Source organism: Diorhabda sublineata, chromosome 3, assembly GCF_026230105.1.
Source record: "Diorhabda sublineata isolate icDioSubl1.1 chromosome 3, icDioSubl1.1, whole genome shotgun sequence".
NCBI lineage: Eukaryota > Metazoa > Arthropoda > Insecta > Coleoptera > Chrysomelidae > Diorhabda > Diorhabda sublineata.
The window spans coordinates 35,047,196-35,071,350 of NC_079476.1; the positions used below are offsets into that span (position 1 = coordinate 35,047,196).

At 29.1% G+C, this 24,155-nt stretch overlaps 2 protein-coding genes across 2 annotated transcripts in view; one reads left to right on the forward strand and one right to left on the reverse strand.

The window, feature by feature from the left end:
- The first annotated feature begins 937 nt into the window (after positions 1–937).
- LOC130440906 (prostatic acid phosphatase-like) lies at positions 938–3,867 on the forward strand. The gene is made up of 3 exons (XM_056774260.1): positions 938–1,292; positions 1,345–1,443; positions 1,632–3,867. The coding sequence occupies exons 1-3, from the start codon at positions 1,209–1,211 to the stop codon at positions 2,685–2,687; spliced, it is 1,239 nt and encodes a 412-aa protein (XP_056630238.1). The 5' UTR covers positions 938–1,208; the 3' UTR covers positions 2,688–3,867.
- Positions 3,857–24,155, reverse strand: part of LOC130440904 (uncharacterized) — a 28,256-nt gene continuing 7,957 nt past the window's right edge. The window contains exons 8-22 of the mRNA XM_056774257.1: positions 22,991–23,220; positions 22,305–22,635; positions 20,502–20,779; positions 18,276–18,478; positions 16,310–16,801; positions 15,176–15,431; positions 14,743–14,962; positions 10,662–14,151; positions 9,138–9,470; positions 7,832–7,924; positions 7,354–7,511; positions 6,989–7,061; positions 5,691–5,796; positions 5,361–5,615; positions 3,857–4,620 (exon numbers count right to left, since the gene is read on the reverse strand). Coding sequence (XP_056630235.1) covers positions 4,500–4,620; positions 5,361–5,615; positions 5,691–5,796; positions 6,989–7,061; positions 7,354–7,511; positions 7,832–7,924; positions 9,138–9,470; positions 10,662–14,151; positions 14,743–14,962; positions 15,176–15,431; positions 16,310–16,801; positions 18,276–18,478; positions 20,502–20,779; positions 22,305–22,635; positions 22,991–23,220 — 6,639 coding nt within the window. The 3' untranslated portion in view covers positions 3,857–4,499. The remainder of the gene's footprint in view (positions 4,621–5,360; positions 5,616–5,690; positions 5,797–6,988; positions 7,062–7,353; positions 7,512–7,831; positions 7,925–9,137; positions 9,471–10,661; positions 14,152–14,742; positions 14,963–15,175; positions 15,432–16,309; positions 16,802–18,275; positions 18,479–20,501; positions 20,780–22,304; positions 22,636–22,990; positions 23,221–24,155) is intronic.

A 24,155-nucleotide genomic window follows, 5' to 3' on the forward strand; every position in this document is an offset into this window, starting at 1 on the left:
AATCTGGACTATTTACCAACTTGTAGGTTATATACAAAATTGATTCCCACCCTTAATTGTACCCAAGACACTTGTGGACAAGTTTTTTTCTATACTGAAGAAAAAAATACCACCAATACCACAATAACACAATATTCGATAGTATGCAGTTTAATTAGAAATTTTTGAATGTGTTCTAATACCTCCTGTAAGTATTTTCAATAAAAAATTTATGATAATTTTCTTCAGATCGCTGTCCTTGGCATGTACAACGATCTAAAAATCTATATATCTCCTAAACCATAAATTTTATCGAATTGAGTTAAGGGTAACTTTTTGTTAAGAAATCGTTAAAAAACCATTTTTGCTATCTTTAGATGGTACAGGTTGTCCCTATAAAAGTTACGGATTATTAACCATTGGGCTTGAGCCACCCCTGACCTTAAGATAATTATTCCGTCAAATACACTACATAGATATACGTAATAATCCATTGAAAATTCATAATATTCGAATGTGTAATTTAGAAAATATACTTAAATATGTGTTTTGATTTCGGCTATAACTGCGAAACGAGAAGTCATATGATAAAATTTTTATGTCACGGCATTATTTTCACGTTGTCTACTCACTCCCAAATTTTTTGCATCAAGCCCAAAAAGAGAGAAAGAGAAAGATTCGTTGGATAGTTTTTAGTAGGATAAGGAAAATTTTAATAGGAGCAGGGTTTGTTGGAGCGGGCCCTGATATAGGAATTGCTCCTCTGCAGAGCCGGAGTTGTTGTGATTGCGTAGGGTTGTGTTTTTTGAAAAATTTTATTTATTTTAAATTTAAAAAAGGGCGGGCGGGTATAGCTACGGCTGTGTTATACCCTATCGTCGACAATTTGGCTGGAGAACCAGTTCACCAGGCTGCGGGGAAACTGCATCAAGTCCCGGATCACTCTGTATTTATAGGTGCTCTGTCGTTAATATCCTTACAAATATTGTCGTATGTATAAAGTGTTCTGTGTATTTATAAAAAAGAAGAAATGTCAAATTGTTCTGTCCTTTGTGTGTACTATTAATAATCAGCTGAGTTTTTGATTAGAAACTTCAATATTTACTATTTGGTATAATCCTTCCAACCTTAAAAATGTTTTTTTATAAATGGTACTTGTCATAACTGAAGTGTAGTTTGCAAGCCCTCGGTACTAATTAAGCTGCCTATAATTTGCACAATAAATAAAAATGAGATGTCAATTTTTATTAATTTTGGGTATCGTTTATTTTGCAGCAGAGGTATATACAAGTGAATTAATTGCAGTTGTCTTGGTAAGATGATTAGGGCTTCAAATAATAATTTTATTATTGAATTTCGCTCTAGATTTTTAGACACGGTGATAGAACACCTGTCGACCCTTATCCAAATGATCCATATGGAAATAAATCTTATTGGCCTGTTGGCTTTGGACAACTTACCAATGTGAGTAAAAATATAAATATGAACCTCTAGGAAAGTGACGAATGTACTTTAAGTATGTGTAATATGAGGGAAAAAATGTAATATTACAACTTTACAAATAACAATTTTTTCTATGAAGGCATTTGAAATTTATACCTCCTTCTTATATTTGCAAGTATAACCAATATCTTGATTGTGTTTATTTTCAGAAAGGAAAAGAACAACATTTTAAGTTTGGAAAATGGTTGAGAAAACGTTACAATAACTTTTTACCTGAGATTTATTCAGAAGAAGACATATATATAATGTCGACTGATGTTGACAGAACTCTGATGTCTGCCGAAGCAAATTTAGCTGGGTTATATCCCCCTGTAGGAAAAGAAATATGGGACAAAAATATGAAATGGGTCCCAATACCAATTCACACACGACCAGTACAGTTAGATCCAATATTAGCAGCTAAAAAACCCTGTCCTAAATATGATAAGATGTATGAAGAACTTTATGAAACTGATTATTTTAAACATATTAGTCATGAAAATCATGATTTGTATAAATATCTAACCAAAAATACTGGATATACAGTTTCCAATTTACAAAAGATACAATATTTATACAGTAATCTTTTAATAGAAACTTTATATAATTATACATTACCAAGCTGGACATCTAAAGTTTTCCCTGATAAGCTGTTTGCTTTGGCAAGTTTAGGATTTGCTGTAGAAACGTTTACAACTGAAATGGCTAGATTAAAAACAGGTCCTTTATTTGATCTCATTATAAATTATTTTACTAATCGTACAAATAATATTGATGGTACGCCAAAAGTTTTAATTTTATCTGCTCATGATACAACTATAGCTAACGTTCTCAATTCTATGGGAGTTTTTGAATATCACTGCCCTCCTTATACAAGTACCATTTTTTTTGAACTCAAAAAAAGTAGTACCAAAAATACATTTCTAAATTTATATTATAAAAACTCAAGCACACCTAGACAAATTAAATTGAAAGATTGTGATGTGGATTGTAACTTTTCAGATTTTGTTAAAATCTTAAGACCAATTACAATTAGTTTAAATCAATGGGAAATAGAATGCAAACTCAATTTGTTTATGTGGCCTCTTAGTTTTCAATGGAGTATAATTTTATCTTGCTCACTTATAATCATTATATTGATAATGTCTGCTGTAGTAGCTGGTATTCGGTCCAAAAAACAATGTACAACTAATTATTCACAACTTCCCAACGAAGAATACACATAACACCATCAAAATTATCCACTATAATGTATTGTGAAACATATTACCTAGCAAAATTGAAATTGGGTTTTGGTTCATTTACTGTAAACAGTAGGTAAAGAATTTTTGATATGGTATCATTGACCATAATATATAAACTTTGTGAAAATAAAAATTATTGTAAATTAGATTATATTAGTGATATATTACAGATTAATACTAGTATTTTCTGATCCGTGAATACGGATTAATCATTTCCCAAAGGTACTTAACTAAATTTAATTATAACTACTTAATTTTTCATACCTTCAAATTCATTAAGAATTTCTATTATTTTTGTAGTTCAGTATATTTGCTGGCAGACTTTCTGAATGTAATGTTTAACCCATTTTTGAATAGTTCTATTCATTTTTTTAAATTTTTACAAAAATTTTCCACAAAAAAAATTAATTTCTTTTCTATATGTAGTTATATAGATTCTGATACTTATTATATTGGAACCAGTATCTATCACAAAAGATATAGTGAAAAAGCTATTGTTGTATGAATGTAAATCAATAAAAAAAGTATGTAAATCAATAAAAAAAGTATGTAAATCAATAAAAAAAGTATGTAAATCAATAAAAAAATATTTTCATGAAATTTGCTATATCGAACTAGATCATTTATTAATTTGAATACAGTGGTTTTACATTATTAGCCAACAAAAAGTTTGATAACATTTAGCAGCAATAGTGTTTTTTTACATCAATCAACTGGTGGTAATTTTAGCTCGTCATAAACTACTGTTCATGTTCATGAGTGTATAAAACTAGTGTGCCATAATTTAGCTTGCCACAGATCTAGAGTAAAATGATTTATTGTATGCATGTATGAGTCACAATACAACACTAGTTTATAGCGACCAGTTATCACTAATAAAGTCATCCATCTGAGCGAAATTTACAATTGAAGGCTTGAAACAATTGCAATGATGTTTTATACTATTAGTATTATTTAAAAAGAGCTAAATTAGACATCTAATTCCACACTTTTATGATGGAATAAGAGTGGTTGTTAGCAATGACGTTTGGCATGTGACTTAAAGTATTTTATGTTGTATTATATTTATATTGGATAAATATATATGTGTGTACTTAAGTAATTGTACATTCCAGAAGAGATTGAAATAGTTTTAAGTATATTAAATGTTCTCAAATGAAAATTCACCTTTTTCTTATTTGATGAAACCTAGTAAACCTAGCAATTTAAAAGCTATAAGTATACTGTATCTCCTATACTTAAGTTTTAATACCAACTACGACTTAATTTTTATGAACCGATGAAGTTATATCAAGAAAACTTTAATTTCAAACCTAAGGAAAGAATTTTTCAAATATGAAAATGTTTTAAATAGATAAGTAATTTTATGACTGCTAATAAAGAAATAAACTAATAGTTGGTGCAGTCAACCGCCACCTGCCATAAACACACCAAACTGATTATCTCGATATACCATATTTCTAGAAAAAACTGTAGCATTATGGGTACCCAGGCTCCTTCCTCGATATACAGAATTTCCTCTGTAATTTCATGATGCAATTGAAAACCTTACGAATGATTTTTTTTGAGAAACGGAATTTCATCGTAATCTAATCAAAATATATTTTTTTTATTGGTAGAAAAACTTTTGTTATGAACACATTTTTAAGAATACACAAAATTATGTTTTGAACAATAACAAAATTTCTTAAGTTGACTAAATTTATACAAAACTAAGTACACATTTTTTAAAATCAAATATAATCTATTCAACTTTTATAATTAAAATAAAAGTATAGAATTTGTAAAACAGAACTACCGTGAATTTTTTTGTGAGCGAATAAAATCTAAAACATTCGTCAATAACATTTCGTTTTTGATATTGACAATGACTTTTTTAATAATTATACCTTCGGGATTAATAATTACCAATGCCCTGGAACAAAAAAATTATTATTTCATGTATTTTATTATAATTTCTTACTATTAAATATATTAGGAATCTTTAATTAGAACTTAGTAAGATATGACAATTTTTCTTGAATTACTTCAATTCTATCACAACCTTAATCATGGAACAATGTATAATGTAGGTATATATTAATTTGATAATAATATTTGGATATTAAGAAATAAAATATATATTTAACTTGAAGGGCTAATTTGGCAATTGTTATTTGCAAATATGAAATAATTTGATTATGATTAGAATCAAGAATCTGTATAATTGGGAGCCTTATAATCGAGTTTCCACTATATTTTACTCAATAAAAAAGTTTGAATGTGGTCTTTATTCTATCACAGTTGAGAACATAAAAGATAAATTTTTTCATTGAATTTGGAAATAGGGTAGAAATATATCAGAAGGGGGTCTATTGAAGTCAGTCCTATTATGAAAGTGGTCTACAAGGAAAAAAGTATGAGACCTGATATAGATTTAAAGTTCCAATAATGTGGCTATAATATCTGCAAAGATACTATTAATTAAATTTATACAAACAGCATTTCAGGCATTTTTAAGAATTAACAATGGGATGTAGAATCTTACTCAAAATATCTTTTGAGTATAGTAGTAGTATACAGAGCGAAAACAATTTCCTACAAAATCTAAAATGCATTCTACACAAAGTTGTAAATGTTTAAGTACAAACTAAATATAAAATGTGAATTACTTACCTGTAGGAATGTTCTTTATTGGGATATATCACATTAAAAATTTTGCAGATCTTAAAGCCAGAATCTCCTATTAATGGAAATGATATTTTATCTATAGATTCATTTTTACATAACAGCTGTGTTATATATAATTTATGAGTATATATAGAATCTACAGAGCAGCCTAAAATATGTATATCCAATTGTTGAAATTGTTCAAAATGTTTTTGAAAATATTCTATTTCCGAGGAGGGCGAAACGTCTGGTAGAGCACCACTAAAAGTAGAAAAAAATTGATGAAACGAAAAAGAATTGATTACATTAAAAATAATTTATGTATAAGATTTTTACCAATCGAACGGGTAGAAGAATATCAGCAAATATTTTCCAATGTAATCATCGGAATCGATAGTTATGAATTCATTATTAAAAAACGCACGGGCAGACCATGGAGCAACTATAATAAAAAAAACATTATATTAATATACAAAGTTTCAATTCCTGATACACTGTGATATGTAAATTATCTGTATAACTAGCGACCCGTCCCTGTTGTTCAACATATAATCAGTATTTTTTTATTTAACGCGTGGAAATTTGTTTTATAAAAGTGAAAACTTGATTTTTCTGTCCACTCTATCCTTGATATTTCGTTACATAATTCGCTTTCTGGCATTTTCCTACCATTTAACTCACTTAGTCTAACTATACATTTGATCACAACTATTTTTTTACATTAACATGCTATAACCTTTATTGGAAAACAGTCATCTGCGTAAGAAACAAGATAAAATCTATTGTGCTATTGTGGAAGTAGAAAATTTACTATCTGAAAAAAAAAGGAAACAACTTCATATTTGGGACTAGACTTTAGCCTCATGATGGATGACAGATGGCTAAAGAACCAGATTTGAGTTTACTGGTGGAATAATTCAGACTTAAGACAATCCAAAAGATTCATAACCAAGTTAAGTGTGAGATGTCGAAAAACGACATTAAATTAGTGATTGGTCTTTTAATAGGTCACTGCTCTGTCAAATACCACCTTAAGATGACAGGCATGGCAGAAAACGATACTGCGAACAAGTTATAAAGGCGGAAGAACATCTACTCGGTGAAAGTCCTGTCATGGCCATTTTAGCAAAAGACTTCTAGGAAAAGAAGAAAGATTCCTCGGAAATGTACTTTTGAGGCAGAACAATGAGATGCTGAATCAGGCACAAAATAAATTATCTATCCGGTGAGTACATACAATTATTATTTCTGGAATTTCCTTAGGCAATATAATAGAGATCAATGATTCAGATTGTTGTTGGGGTGAACCCCGAGGGGTTTACAAAAGATATATGCAACTTTCGATTGATAAAACTGAACTCCATATTTTTTTATCAAATTTGTTAATAGGATGAAAATATATCAGCAAGGAGTCTACCAAAGCCAGTAATATTTTGAATGTGGTGTACGAGGAAAAAAATTTTTGATAACTCAAAGTTTCAATAATGGTGCTACAATATATGCAAAGGTCCTATTAATTAAATCTATATAAACAGCATTTAAAGGGATTGCCAAGAATTGGATTATCGTGGAGAATATTTGACATTTTCGCTGTATATTAGACTTTATCAAAATGTGTTGTAGTTAAAACGTACCTATATTATTCGAGGGGGCTTTCAACTCCTTGAAAACTTTTTCCTCGATTTTGTCAGATTCTGTGGATTGTTCCTAAAACGAAATTAGAAAATGTTAGTATTGCAAACAATGTAGTTGAAGAGTAATAAATTCAATTCAAACAACTTTTATTTAAAATGAATAAGAATGAATATTATTTTTCAAAAATAATATCGTCCAAGTGACTGCCATCTTATCCCCATGCATTCCTTAAACCTTAGATTTTTGAAAACTATTCGACACATAGCGCCGGGATGTAACAAATTTCTCGTAGCATTTTCACATATTTCTACTGTAAACAGTATTTCCAAAAAAGTACTGGCCAATTCTGTCCTATCAATTTTACCTGTTCTTCACAATTTGTAATTTTAGAAAATGGAATTTCATTTGCTCGTTTTATGCATATGTTCGATATGATATTAATTTTTTTATTGTGAAGTCCCTCTTCACGCATTTTCTCTTTAGAACTACTTTTCGGAGAAGTATTTCTTCTGGATTGTTCACCTGCAATCAAAGAACCAATTGTAGTACTGACAATTTGATGTAACAAGTAAACATGAATTATTTACTGGGAGGTATTGATACAACATTTCATATAGTTTTTTAATAATATTTATATATCTCGTCGAAGCTTATATCGAGCCGTAGTTGGTAAGGTGTTTATTAAATAAGCAACTTGTCCACAAGTCCAAAGGAGAGTTACATACAAATAACCCACATATGGGTGAAGCTAACATTAGCGTATTAATAATGTGTTGTTAGAGGAATTTTAATTGATTCTATGGGTTGTATATATACTCCTTGTATATGATATTGCAACTTACTATTTTTTGAGTATTTCTTTGCAGACTTTTCTGCTCTAATAGTCTTTCGGCGATCAAATTCAAGTATACTTTTAAGTTCATCCCATTCACCAGCTGAAAATATTAATAAATTGAAAAAATTGGTTTTTTAATGAAAATTGATTATTCTTTATTTGAGAAATCACTAATTTTTGTAGTTAATAACGTTTTATAAATATAATTTCCTTTAATAAATTATTTTTTTACTAACAAAAATAAACGAGAGAAGGATATAATCAAAATAATTTATAAGCCAGCAAATTTTATAGTACCTATTATCAATTTCAATTTTTATTTCACAAATTTCATGTCAAACATCGACAAACTTTCATTTTTCAAACTATGCAGAAAAAATTTTGTTCCAATTTGCAACAGCTACTAAAACAAGTCACTTTCCAGCAGGGGTTGTCAAATAAATTTCAAAAAGTCCCAGACACTGTTAAAATGTGTCTAACGTCTCATTGTCCAAGGTGATCTAATATTTAAAGATCAATGTTTAATTTTTCCTCAATTAATACGGAAAAGAAAGAATCGGAAGGATTTCAAACATCACAATCATTCACTGATACTATAATTTATCTATAAGCAATACAAATTATACAAAAAACATTTTTGCATGGTATTTAGAACAGTTGTATTGAAGATAGTAGCTCACAGAAATATGTTCAATAAAATAGTATAAATTTCTTCAACTTGTTACTTCTTAGACTTTTTTATATGTTTTTGTTGGTTTTAAATGTCTTCTGATTAAAAGTCAGTTTTTAAGAAAGGTAAAAGTATTGACGTTTCGACCTATTTCGGTCTTCATCGAAATATGACGAATAGAGTACTTGCATGTTTTGTAAATAGTTTGAACATTTCAGTAAGGTCGTCATATTAATTTAATATTTTATGGTAATTAAGTTTATCATGATTTTAATTTTTAATGTGATTTTGTAGTAATGTAATAACTTGACCTATAAAAGGTTTATTCATTTTATAACTAAAAATTAAAAATTGTATTATAACAGCACACGCTACGTTGCTGGCAACGATAACGATATGTACTTAAAAATTTGAAATTTTTGCGATTCTCAATTAAATATTTAGATATTATTATTTCACTTTTAATTGAATATTTCACTTTTTGACATAATTTCATATCAAAAACTTATATGATCAAAAAAATGAATACTTTTTAAAAAATGCAAGTGCCCTATGGTATATAGCCATTTTCAAAGTCAAATTGTTTCTATTATTTTTCATTAATTGGGCAATTGAAAAAATTTATTGTCATCAAGCTACTTACGTTTCGGTGAAAAGGACAAATCATAATTTTTACTAGTAATAGGTCTAACTTTAAACAATTTCTTTTCTCTAGAGTCGTCTATAAAATGTTTTTCTTTACGTTTAGCCTTTCGTTTGTAAAATTCGTCAATGCTCATTTTTTGAGCACGTACTAAATTTCTGCATTTTCTTTTAAATGCTTCTTGCTCTGCAACTATTTCACTATACGTCACATAAAATTGAGATTTACGTTTTTTCTTGGTCTCTAATTTTGTGGAAGTACTGAAGTTTTTCTTAGATTTACTCATGCCTTTTAACGGTGAAATTAATCCACTTGAAAAAATTTTTATGTATCCTAAAAAAATAAAATTATTAACTACAATTCAAAATTATACTCCGGTCTTTAATTAATATTTTAATATACACCATCAATTTTATGATATGTAGTTTTAATTTAAACCCACTTGACGTTGTCATAGAGTAAGATGAAATTCTAATTTGAATGGATTCAGTATTACCAATACATTGATATGAAATTAACTGTAATATAAATAGTTTTTTTGACAAGTTTGATTAGATCAATTTACTAAATTCCTTTTTGTTGGGTTCTAGAATACATCTCCATGCCTTGTGACAGTATTGAGTATTCTAGGTTACAATAGATGTGATTTAATAATTCAGCTATAAAATTAAATTTCTTTGCATATTCTTAATAGTATAAGCAGCAAATGATATCAAATCATTGTCTCTTTTGATTCAGTTATGTATACATTCTTTGTATTCAGTTTATTTGTTAAAGTCAAGGATTTACACCTGCTTCTTTGACAAAAGAAAACTAAGAAAGGCCCTTTGTTGAGCTAGTTCAACTCAGAAAGGTAGTTTCTTTGTCAATCCAAACTTAGAAACATCGAATTTTGACAAAATTAACTTGGAAAGTAATTTTTGAATAAGTTAAAGTCAGATATGTCACAAAACTAAGAAGAAACATTTTTTGACAAAATTGATTAAATCAAAATATAAAATCATTGAAGAGGGTAGTTGAAAATGTGTCACAAACTAGTTTATATCATGTCTTGAGTGATATTTTACACAAAATATCAATATTCCAATAAAAAAATATACTCTACTACAATCAGATCTGTGTATGAGGTTAGGTACAAAGGAAAACACTTATTATATGTCATTGAATTGTCTCATTCTTGAAACCATGACACCACGCAAGTTTTAAAAAAAATTGCTAATTAATTTTCCTCAAGAATATTGTTTATACTCATTTTTAAGGAAAGTATTGTAAGACTTTACAACAAAAATCAATGTTTTGGTATTAATTGAATCGACTGTATGTTCATCAAGATAATCATTTTCTCAATTTTTATAATTTAAAACTTTCATAAAAAAGTCTTATACCAATTTCTGTAAAACATATTATCAAATTTATAGAAGAAAAATTTTTTCGACATTGATCGACAACACGAAAAGTCTCGAAAGAAAGTAGTTTCAAGAATATTTACATAGCAAACAATTCAATGTACTAAATTTATCTTACCACAATCAAAGTTTTCATTGTTATCGAGATCCTTCCTTGGTTTTTTTGGCGGATCTACAATATTTTCGTTTTCATCAATTGATGTTTCAATTTTTTTTTCTTCTTCAGTTAGTTGAAATGACATTGAACTAATATTTAACAATTTTCTACGTTTTCGACCTACACTTGAAGTCTTCATAGGGTCCTTTGAAAAGAGTTTTGTATGATCTCCTGTTTTTTCGTTACCTTCATGAGGTGGAGATGCTTCGACCAATAGTTCTTCTTTTAGGCCCATACTTATAGTTTTTCTAAGATTGTTCAAAGTTAACTCTATGTTATCTTCGAAAATGTCATTTTCTCGATCAATAACATTAACTGAAGACGATGGAAGATCTTGGTTATCAATAGTTTCGACATTATCTTCATCAATCGACACAAATTTTTCTTCTGAAGATAAATCAGATGGAATTCCTTCGTTTTCAATTGACACACGTTTTTCTTCAGTTGGTCGGGGCAAAACGGAATTAACATCAAACAATTTTCTACGTCTTTGACCAGTACTTGAAGTTTGTTTAGCATCATTTGAGTTCAGTTTTTTAATATCATCAATTATTTCATTCTTTTCATTGTCAATATTATCTATATAAGCTGCAAATGAAATATTTTTCTTTTCAATAGTGTCAATTTTTTCTTCATCAATTGGCACGCGTTTTTCTTCAGTTGATTGGGGCAGAACGGATGTAACAACGTACAGTTTGCTTCGTCTTCGACCGCTTGGTATTTTAATATCAGTTGAATTCAATTTTGTATTATCCTGAATTATTTCGTTCTCTTCATTGACAACATTATCTGAAAAAACTGAACATGAAATATTTTTGTTTTCAATAGTTTCGGTTTTGTCTTCATCAATTAGTACACGTTTTTCTTCAGTTGGTTGGGGCAGAACGGATTTTACACCATACAATTTCCTACGTCTTCGACCTCTTGAAATTTTCATAACATCATTTGAGCTTAATGTGGAATTATCCCCAATAATGTCGTTTTCTTGATCGATAACATCAACTGGAGATAATGCTGGCGGAATATCTTCATTTTCAATAGTTTCGGTTTTGTCTTCATCAATTAGTACACGTTTTTCTTCAGTTGGTTGGGGCAGAATGGAATTTACATCGTACAATTTCCTACGTCTTCGACCTCTTGAAAGTTTCATAACATCATTTGAGCTTAATCTGGAATTATCCCCAATAATGTCGTTTTCTTGATCGATAACATCAACTGGAGATAATGCTGGTGGAATATCTTCATTTTCAATAGTTTCGGTTTTGTCTTCATCAATTAGTACACGTTTTTCTTCAGTTGGTTGGGGCAGAATGGAATTTACATCGTACAATTTCCTACGTCTTCGACCTCTTGAAATTTTCATAACATCATTTGAGCTTAATGTGGAATTATCCCCAATAATGTCGTTTTCTTGATCGATAACATCAACTGGAGATAATGCTGGTGGAATATCTTCATTTTCAATAGTTTCGGTTTTGTCTTCATCAATTAGTACACGTTTTTCTTCAGTTGGTTGGGGCAGAATGGAATTTACATCGTACAATTTCCTACGTCTTCGACCTCTTGAAAGTTTCATAACATCATTTGAGCTTAATGTGGAATTATCCCCAATAATGTCGTTTTCTTGATCGATAACATCAACTGGAGATAATGCTGGTGGAATATCTTCATTTTCAATAGTTTCGGTTTTGTCTTCATCAATTAGTACACGTTTTTCTTCAGTTGGTTGGGGCAGAATGGAATTTACATCGTACAATTTCCTACGGCTTCGACCTCTTGAAAGTTTCATAACATCATTTGAGCTTAATGTGGAATTATCCCCAATAATGTCGTTTTCTTGATCGATAACATCAACTGGAGATAATGCTGGTGGAATATCTTCATTTTCAATAGTTTCGGTTTTGTCTTCATCAATTAGTACACGTTTTTCTTCAGTTGGTTGGGGCAGAATGGAATTTACATCGTACAATTTCCTACGTCTTCGACCTCTTGAAAGTATCATAACATCATTTGAGCTTAATGTGGAATTATCCCCAATAATGTCGTTTTCTTGATCGATAACATCAACTGGAGATAATGCTGGTGGAATAACTTCATTTTGAATAGTTTTGATTTTGCCTTTACCGATTGGCACACGTTTTTCTTCAGTTGGTTGGGGCAGAACGGAATTTACATCATTCAATTTCCTACGTCTTCGACCTTTTGAAGTTTTTGTAACATCATTTGAGCTTAATGTGGAATTATCCCCAATAATGTCGTTTTCTTGATCGATAACATCAACCGAAGATAATGCTGGTGGAATATCTTCATTTTGAATAGTTTCGGTTTTGTCTTCATCAATTAGTACACGTTTTTCTTCAGTTGGTTGGGGCAGAACGGAGTTTACATCATACAATTTCCTACGTCTTCGACCTTTTGAAGTTTTTGTAACATCATTTGAGCTTAATGTGGAATTATCCCCAGTAATATCGTTTTCTTGATCGATAACATCAACCGAAGATAATGCTGGTGGAATATCTCCATTTTGAATAGTTTTGATTTTGCCTTCAACGATTGGCACACGTTTTTCTTCAGTTGGTTGGGGCAGAACGGAATTTACATCATACAATTTCCTACGTCTTCGACCTTTTGAAGTTTTTGTAACATCATTTGAGCTTAATGTGGAATTATTCCCAATAATGTCGTTTTCTTGATCGATAACATTAACTGAAGATGATGCAGTTAGAATATCTTCATTTTCAATAGTTTTAATTTTGTCCTCATCGATTAACATACGTTTTTCTTTAGTTGGTTGGGGCAGAATGGAATTTACATCGTACAATTCCCTACGTCTTCGACCTTTTGAAATTTTCATTACATCATTTGAGCTTAATGTGGAATTATCCCCAATTATGTCACTTTCTTTATCGATAACATTAACTGAAGATGATGCAGTTAGAATATCTTCATTTTCAATAGTTTTAATTTTGTCCTCATCGATTAACATACGTTTTTCTTTAGTTGGTTGGGGCAGAATGGAATTTACATCGTACAATTTCCTACGTCTTCGACCTTTTGAAATTTTCATTACATCATTTGAGCTTAATGTGGAATTATCCCCAATTATGTCACTTTCTTTATCGATAACATTAACTGTAGTTAATGCAGTTGGAATATCTTCATTTTCAATAGTTTTGATTTTGTCTTCACCGAGTGGCGCACGTTTTTCTTTAGTTGGTTGAGGCGGAACAGAATTAACATCATCCAATTTTCTACATTTTCGATCTACACTTGAAGTTTTTATAACATCGTTTGAGTTTAATTTTGCATCACTTTCCTTGCTGTCAAATGTTTGATTTTCAATTTTATCTCGACTTTTTTTGCTACAACTTCTCCCATGATGTTCTCCAATTTTAGATTTTGATTCAATTGGAAGTTGAGTTGATTCATTGCTGTCTTGAATTTCATAATCCTATGAAAAAAGTAGATATTATTTTTAGTGACAAAATTTGAGTCTTACTAGGACATTCAATAAAACAATTATGATGAAAGTAATACACAGCATTCTACTTAGCAGATATTGTAAAGTTTGCAAAATCAACCGGTATAGATTAATAGGGGACGTGATATGATCGAAAAGTTGTTCTAAAAAAGACAATGTTGACGTGAAGTGAGATAAAACCTACATACATTGAAGTTTAATTTTGAAGAAAAATTAGAATTTTTTACAAAACTATAATAGTACTTATTCCTTCTTATATATTTTATGTTCCTTTTGGTCAAAGACATAGAAGTTCCAATTATTTTATCAACATTCGCGTAACCTCGTTGAACATTAGGTTAAATTAATTTTTGCATGATGTAACTACCAATGAGTAACAAGTTGTGAAAGAAAGAAGAATAAATAGAAGGTTTTATAACCCCTATTAAAGTTTTAAGATTTATAAATGTTAGTTATATAGTTGTATTGTTGGTTATATTTTCAACTGACGAATAATTTTCGATTGGACTTTAAATTAATTGAAGTAGTATTGTTGTTGCATAGTATTATAAAAAAAAATACCTTGTTTAATTCATTAGAAAACTGATCTTCATTTTCTTTTCTGATATTTGAATTATCGGAACGATCTCGATTCTGATTGAGCACAAATTTATGATGGTCGTTTTCTTGGAATATCTGTATTTGTTGGGATCTCGTTAGATCATTTAGATCTACTGTACGTGCTGATTCATTATGTTTTTGACTCTGGTACTTAGATTCCACTGATGCTGAATCTTCCTTTCTAAAAAAATCATGATTTATGTTGAATTTCAAAATACAAACTGAAACAAAATGTCACAAAAAATTGAATAGATCATTTGAAAATAGATATCAAATGTGAGAAATTCAAACTTGTGAAAAGTACTGTAGCATTTTAAATTTTCAATTAAGAAATCAGAAAAAATGATCACATGCTGAATTACGCATGGTAAACTAATGAAACAAAATTACTAACCTTATAGTACGTTCGATACTAGTCACAACTGTCTGAGGATGTTCTTTAAAAGCATCAAATGCTTTATCCAGTTTGGAAGATTCAATGTTTTGGTCCTTTGAAGATACTAAAGGTACTGCCTCCACAGGGGTCTGATATTTAGGTACCGCTTGAAGTCGATCCAATCTAATTATTAGTTTCTTTATTTTTGGTTTTACAGTTGTCTTGTTTCCAGAATCAGTTGCATACATTCTTTGATTCACTTCATTGTTCATGGCTTATATGAAAAATAATAAAATATTCAATGCAGAATAAAAGCACAAAATACATGATATCTCATTTTAATTAACCAAAAACATTGCTGTCCAAGGAATGTCTGAATATTTTCACTGTTTCATTATATTGTTCCACAATCCTAAATTACATTGTGGTGACTAGTAAAAAAAGTTATAAATATTGTTGTTGATTTTATGAAATTTACAATAATTTTACATATTTTTACATGAAAGATAAATGTTGAAGAAAAATTTCAAATTAGAGGTTTGTATTCATGTTAATTGACACAATAGAAGTCCACCCTAACCAGTTAAAAATATAATTACAGTCCACTATAAAATTTAGATAATCAAACAATTTTCTGGCAAACACACCCTGTAAAATGATCTAAATAACATCTATAAATCATTACAAAGATAAAAAAATACTGCTGTACAAATCTAGGTAGGTAAAAAGAATATAAGAAGATATATGATAAAATACAATTAGAAAATTATGAATTATTAACAATCAATTAAAAATGTATACAAATACTAAAGTTCAGAGAATATGAATTTATTGTATAAATTAGGAAAAATAAAATTATCAGTATTGATAAGTAAAAAATTATCTTACAAATGGAGAAGAGAAATTTACAAGGAAAAGAGAAATTAAAAACATAGAGAGAAAGAAATAAGTAGCATATATGCATAAGATGTCTTAAGAATATTAAATTGGCACATTATTCACTATAAATAAAAATTTTGTTAAAAATTATCAATTGTTTCAACGATAGAAATTTGTATATATTAGAAATCAGTTTCCAATGATTATTAATAAAGAATAATCAGAAAAGAGACGCATCAAAAATCTTTTAATTTTACTTACAATTATTCTTACCTGCTACATCATCATCATCAATGATTTCAACTATATCATTACGCTGTTTCTTCAATATTTTTTCATGTCTTTTGGATTCGGGAGACACGCAATAATTTTCTTTTCTTCTTTTTTTAGAATGCGCTTTACGTCGTGAATTTTTTCCTTTCCAATCATTATCCAACATTGCCGAACTTGTCGAAGAAAGAAGTAGATCATTTACTGAAGTTACAGTGGTTTTTTCATTATTTTGATTTGTAGGAACATTTATTAAAGCTTTATCTTCATCAATATCGATCATTTCAGAGTTTTCATCATTTTGGAATTTAAAACTTTTCTTTGAATTTGTAGTTGATGCGATATCCTCAAAATAATTTAGAGTGTATGTTCTGGACTTCATTTTATTAGCGTTACTATTCGATTTCTTTTGTGCGCTGTGATGAGTTTCCAATATTTCCTCTGCCTCAAAATCAGTTGCACTTTGATAGGTCCCTCTAAATTTGTATGTCTTGGCTAAAACAAAAAGAGGAAAGGTGAAATATTCATAACTTAAAAAAATATATTTATATATTATATAATCATTTTATATTTTTTTGTTTCAGCTTGTTAATTTCTTGAGTGAAATTCAAAGGAATGGCAGATTGAGACCACGGAATCGGATCACTTTCTACCAATAAACGAATAACCACCCTATTCCCACCCTTCTCTTGATAATGGCTACAAAATGGATGTCGAATATATGTAAGACAATTCGGGTAGTCACAGCTGACTAGCTGAGAACAAAATACTTATTTCCACGAGGAAACAGCCAATATAGGGTTTGGTTTGAGTTAAATTTTTTTTAGTATGTAAATATTTGGAAATTGTTTGATTCCTCTATCAAGGCATCACAAATTAATACAATTACCATCAAAAATATTTTAACAATTAACACAATTTACTCAAAAATAAAACAAAAAGAGGAACCGTCATAACAGAAAAGTTGCATTTACAGTATTCCTTCTATGAACTGTGACAAGAAATACTCAGGCCAAACCTCTCGAATTTTACAACAATGCCTCACACAACACCAAATTGATTGCAGAACCTTTAAATGTAATTGCGCACTATCATAAAATGTAATTAATACTAAATAATAATAATAATAATAAAAATAATAAATAATAATAATAATAATAAAAATTAATAATTTTGGATATAGAACATAAATAAAACAAAAGAGTAATTTTAGAATCCTTCTATATAAAAAGTAATTATCCCAGCATGAACAAAAGGTTGACACAGAAAATTAGTCAAATTTACACAAATGTATTAGCTTTATCAAACAACTCAAGTGTAATCAGTCTTGTCGATTTCATTTTAAGTATCTAAATGCAAATAATATTATATCAGAACTTAAATAGAAACAAACACAATTGCTCTTAACTCACAACAATCACATTTTTCTATCATATATCATTTTAAATGAATATAAGAAACATTCTCGCCACTTTAACCTAATCATGAAATCACACAAAACATTCATAAAAATAAAAATGACAAAAAAAATCACTTTAGCGAAGTCGTCTCTTCCACACGATCCGAAATTTCCCACAAAGAAGGGATCACTCAATGACTTTACTACACCTAAATTTTTTAAAATTCAACATTTCATATTAAAAATTATTCAAAAACAACCAGACAGAAAAGACAAATTATTCAGTAAAAACCAAAATTGATGTTTTTCACATTTACAATTTTTACATGGAGCTCAACTACCAATAAGTTTTACCTTAATTTTTTAAAAATAACTGTAACAACTGAACTGTATCAATTTTTGTAGCCTTGATAAATAAATTAAACAATTTCGAAATATTGCCATAGTAAAAATAGAGTTTAACTTAAACCATACCCTACATTGGTTATTTACCCTTGAAAATAAGTGTTTTATATTTCTCAGAATTACAGAAACAAAAAAAATGTATATGCTCTTTAATACAGAACTTACGGTTATTCTTTTTTGCCCCAATATCATTTTCCTTGTCGATTATTTCATAATCTGGATCTTTATATGCAAAGGTTTTTGTTCTTGATAGTGTAGTCCTTTGGCTCGTATCCTTCACTTGATCTGATTCTAAACTAGTTTCCGATATAACAAGTCCATGCACGTTTAACTTCTCCGAATCTTTACTAGATCTAGTGAATGATGAGCTAAAAAATGACCTAAATTTTACTCAGTGTACCCCAATACCCCCATTGCGACAATCATGAAATGAAATAGTAAATTTATATAAATACAAGATATGTTGTGACTGTGAAAATCAAGAGTGTGTGCAAAATCAAACGTGTTCTTCATCCATAAACCTTTGTTTGAAAATTGATAGCCACCACTATTACACTATTGGTAAAAATATATAAAAATAAACAATTTGAAATTATTATCAGTATAGGTGCAGATTGTTCATTTTCAACGTATAAATTAATTTTAAATTATATATAAATCTAAGAATTTTAAAACAGAAAATTTAAAAAGGTACTTATTTGTTACTATTATGGTATAAAGTGTTTACTACATTTAATTATTTTTCAACAACCATTCATTAGTGCAGAAATTTGTGATGTGGTTCGTGACTACACTGTTTGTTGCCTAACCGGTAGGTTGGGATATAATTACCTAAACGCAACTTAGGGAACGCGGTAGTAAAAAAATTTAATGAAGTTTTCTGGTTTATTTTATTTTTCTAAAATGGATTATATTTTTATAACAAAGGTCCTAACCAACATTTGCCTGTTGTTGTTGTCATTTAACTTAATGTTATTTGTATCGTCATTACAAATTATTAAAAATAAAACTAAAAAGAATGATGTTTATGTGATTTCGAAGGAAAAAATGATTTTGAATAATTATGTGTTTTAAAGAACATTTTATGCAAAAAATCTTGCTTCAACGAATTTGTTGATAAATGTTTGTTAATAAATAATTTGAAAACAAGTTTTTGCGAAAAATTTAAGTATAACCCAATCTCTTATAGATTTATTTATATAATAAATCAAAATCATGTAATATTTATTCATTTGTATAGTACAAGAAATAGTATAGACTATTCCTGTATATCTTATATATAAAAATTATTGATAATATTTTCATTTCTATAAATAAATATATAATTATTTTTCTTTCCTTTGTAACTCGATCTATGTCTATATCAATACACAATGATCAATAAACAGTGTTTGAATATTTATGGAATTTATTGAATTTTTGACGAAACCGACTAACTGCAATGATAATTTCGGATTTGTAAATAGACTCATTTCATCACTTTTTGTTTGAATATTTTATAAGGGAAGTTGGCAGGCCGGTGTATAAAACAGTGAAGCTATATGGTGGAATGATATAATCGTTATGGTACTCAAGGAGAAAGTATCCATAGTAACGGTGCTAAAGTTTATTCTTAATTTTCAGTAACTTGATCCTAGTCTATATGATAACAAAGATGTCGAATATTCTTGAGCCCTTTATGTTCTAAAATGGTCTGGAACTGGAACAGATGGGAGTTTTTAAGAAAAGTTTTAGATACAGTTTTATAAAACTTGATTTTTGTAAAAAATTTAGTGACTGTAAATAAAACATGTGTTACAAATTTTGTACAATAAATAATTCTGATAAGAGGTTGGATGGTTTTATGTAAAACTAGAGCTGAGACCGTTGAGGCCAGATTTTTCTCAAATAAAAGTTTATTATTGGCTACCTTATCTTGTGATCAATTTATATACACATTTTAATATTTTCCTTCTAATAACGTGCCCAGTTTAATTTTGAATATTTGAGCTCTTCTTGAGATGTTAAGCTCCAGCTCTCATAATATTTTTTAGCGGTCTGCTAAGTTGATTTCATGTGTTTGATTTCTACCCATTTCGCTTATTTGTTTTCAAGCATTACGTTTACGTTCTCTAATCCATCTCACCACATACTGAATTCAAAAGTCTTCTCTATTATCCTGACTTCTCATTCTATCTCCATCTTTTTGTTAGTGATTTTTTGGCTCTTGTTTCCTTTGCATATGTGAGAATAGTCTACACATTTTCGTTTCAATAGTTAAATACAACAATAATATCAATGATTTTAGATTTATAAGTACTTACAAATACTAGAAAGTATGTGAGAAAAAAGACAATTTTAAAAATTAATCAACTTAATTAACCTCTTCAAATAAAGTATATTTAAAATTACCTATTTTGCACATGCTCGTTTGTAGAAGTTTCTTCGATTTCTCTCAGCTCTTTTCTCTTTTTTCCACTGTCCTTTCCTTTTTTGACATTATTCTGAGAACCTAATTTATTATTATCATTTAACTGTGAACTCTCAATCACAGAAGCTTCTACATAAGAACTTTTCTGCTGACTGTTTTCTGTTATAGCATCAAGTGTAGATATCACTTGTTCCTCGTAATTCAAGAATGATTTTGTATTTGAAGATGGTATTTTTCTATTTTCTGAACATTCAGAAGCCTGAAATTCACTTAGTTAACTAGCTAGTACTTGAAATAACATATTGGAAAAATAAATTAATTAGAAAAATAATATAGTCTGGAAAGGAATTCGAAATGGGAAAAGGGAGAAAAAAATATAAAATAGGTACAGGAGGGAAAAAAACCTTTATCTTACCTGGGAAGGTAAATAGAATAAAACAGAAGAAGAAATAGCTTGTATTTTAAAATAATAAATACAAATTTCTTGAATTTCTTATACCTTTTGATATATATAAATGCTTCTAAATGTTCTTGATTTTAGGTCTCTTCTGTTTCAAAATATTTTGATAAAGACTGAGTCGAAACGTCAATTTTTTATCAATCTTTCAAAAATTATTTAAAAAAACTAATTTTGATACAGAAGAGACCTAAAATCAAAAACATATAGAAGCATTAATAATAAATATATTTAACTTTAAAAATTTTACTATGAGAGTAAATACATTCGGTATATTTACAAATGTTGTCAAGAAATATTTGTTAATGTTGCTAAAAATGTAATTTTTTTTATAAAGTTGCCGATATATCTTATCAATCAACGACTTTTGAAAATATTGCGTGTTTTGCCGTGTTCTATAATTAATGCCAGTAGTAGTGACGCCAAATTGTACTGATGAGAAGAAGCATTTTTAAAATAGAATAAGTTGGTAGATTTCTTAACCCTATTCAAAAGAGAATCTGAATCATTGATAAACTGGATAAAATCTGAAATGAGTAAATATCTATTCGTTATTGTTCTTTTTTTATATTCAAAGCTCAATTAGCACCTTATTGATTGAAACCCTATTTCATATTTTGGGATAAATTGTACAGTCCTACATCTCAAATCTCCTCATAGGAGCTATCCTACTTAGAGATCCGAATCGTATACAAAGATACCAAAAAAACTAAATAATAGCTGCAGTCTGCAACATTGGTCGTATTCAGCGGACGAAACCTTTGTGCAGCTCTAGCTGTTGAACTACTGCCCTTTTACCAGGTTAATTAGGTTTTTTAGGAGGAAAAATAAAATAGACAGCATGCAGCTTGACTCGTGACGTTGACATTGTTGAAGTGCTCGTTTATTTTTGAACTACTCCTTATTCAAGTGGTGCCATCTAGTATATCACCTAAGTACGAGTCATGAACAGATTACAGAATAGACATCGTTTGTTGGCGCATACCTTACAAACTCAACACGTTCTGGAGCGGACGCCATGTTTCAGAGCGCTTTTAATTTGTGCTAGGTAGCGGTAGCGGAATTTGTTAAATCGAGTGTGTTCTATTATTTGATCAAGTTGTAACTTTTGTTGTACAAAATGAAACAGAAAGTCGTTCTTCGAATCAGTAACAAGTTCTCGGCGATTATAAAAGTTTAAGAACTAAATTTTCAGCAACAAAAAACATTTTGTAGCAACAAAAAAATATTAAACTGTCATTCTGACATTGTTTTAGCTATGTTGTTTGACATGTTAGTTTAATAAGTTAGGTAGGTTAAGTGTAAGACTAATATATCTCATACATACTTCACATGTTAAAGATGATCTTTTATTCAACTCCTTCAAATTATTTGATGATTTCTGGTCAGTACATGTGAAAAATATATTAGAAAATGTGAATGTCTTAGGTTTGTCTCGGGTTTTCTCGATATCGATTGTTATTTTGTCATGGTTATTATTATCCTTTGGAGATGAAACTATATTCGATCGTTCAGTTATATTTGATAATACGTGGCGGTCCATTTTGTAGACTCTTTGTGTATCTTTCACGTTTTTTGGACTAAAAAACATACTCGATTGCGATAGATTATTACCTGATCTAGAAATATTGTCACAGTCTTGAGAAAGTTCTCGAGATCTAAATAAAAAAAAAACAATATATTATACAATTGAAACTTAACCATACCATCAGTTAGAAATTTAAACTGACAAAAAATGGATTATTTTGATTTCTACAGCTCTAGAAACGCCATCAAATTCTTGTAAATATTCTCTAGATCTATATTACAAAAACAAAAATATATTATAATGTATAAATGTCCACCAAGCTATCAGTTAGTAATTTAATTGATAGAGAAAATAAATTTTGTTGATAACTAGAGCTCTAGGAATGCCATCAAAATCCATTATGACTCCTATTTTCCAGAGCACGATAAAAAACAATTATTATATCAATTCAAATGAATCTTACTGTATCAAATCTTTGTACGTACCTAATGATCTCTTTATAATTGAAAGTCTTATTACTACAACGACCAGCTAAGATTTGTGTGCTTCTCAATCCAGTTTCTATTATTCCTGGTAAATATGACCTATTAGGATCATCTGTATTGATGAGATTTTCTTCACCTGTTTTATTGGTATCAGAAAATCTCATTGAATTATTGCTATCTGAACTTTCGTTAGAAATGGAACCAAAAGAAATTGGATTTAGTCCTCTTGTCTACAATAGAGATCAATTATTTATGCAACAGTTTAATATTTTATAATCGAATTCAAAAAAATTCTACATGATATTTAGGTATTTTCAATTGAACTAGAAAGTTGATTCATCCATATTTGAATGGAAAGGTTTATTTTTAATACATGGTTTTATCACTGGTAACCTCTTAAGTAGTAACGATGATGGTATTGTTATATATATATATATATATATATATATATATATATATATATATATATATATATATATAGGTGCTTCAGGCAAGCTTTTTAGGCCCATAGCATGGAAGTAAGATTCCCTTACACTCTTTCCTATTTTTTGGTTTCATTTTCCACTCCTAAATTCCTCCTGTTTCTCCTCGTTCTATGTCCATAATTTTTTTCGTTTCTTTTATTGTTTTGTATAGATGTAGCTTCGCCTTTCTGGAGATTATTTTGGATCATATTATCACATTCAGTGCTCCAACTGTTTACTTCTCCTGACTTCCAGATTTTCTCCCTCGTCCCAAGATATAGATAACTTTGAACTTGTTCTAAACTCATTGCCTTTTCTTTGTTTAGTTATATTGACAAACCTCTTTTCCTTTATGGTGTTGCCATTATCATGAAATTCGATTTATCTTCACTGTCTCTGACGTTTCCTTAAACTCATTTTCCGATGTTGCGTTATCCTTTTTTTTAGTGTCCCTGTTCTACCATATTGAATAGCATAGTGGATAACGATCTCCCTGTTTTAGTCCTGTGTTGGTCTGGAAACATTTGGTTTGTTCTTACCTTCGTTTTTGTATGTATTGTCTTATTGTGCTTAAAAAATGAAAACAAAAGTTTTTATAAGTTTTCTCAATATTTTAATTTAATTAACTAAATTTGTAATAAATTGCACTAGATATTGAGTCCATAAACTCAACCTTGTTAGAATTTTCGTGCATTACTTAG

Bases quoted from the DNA above. Each gene is read 5' to 3' on its own strand.
- LOC130440906 (XM_056774260.1), top strand. From the start codon at position 1,209: ATGAGATGTCAATTTTTATTAATTTTGGGTATCGTTTATTTTGCAGCA. The intron at 1,293-1,344 runs GTAAGATGATTA...ATTTCGCTCTAG, and splicing joins AATTAATTGCAGTTGTCTTG to ATTTTTAGACACGGTGATAG. The intron at 1,444-1,631 runs GTGAGTAAAAAT...GTTTATTTTCAG, and splicing joins GCTTTGGACAACTTACCAAT to AAAGGAAAAGAACAACATTT.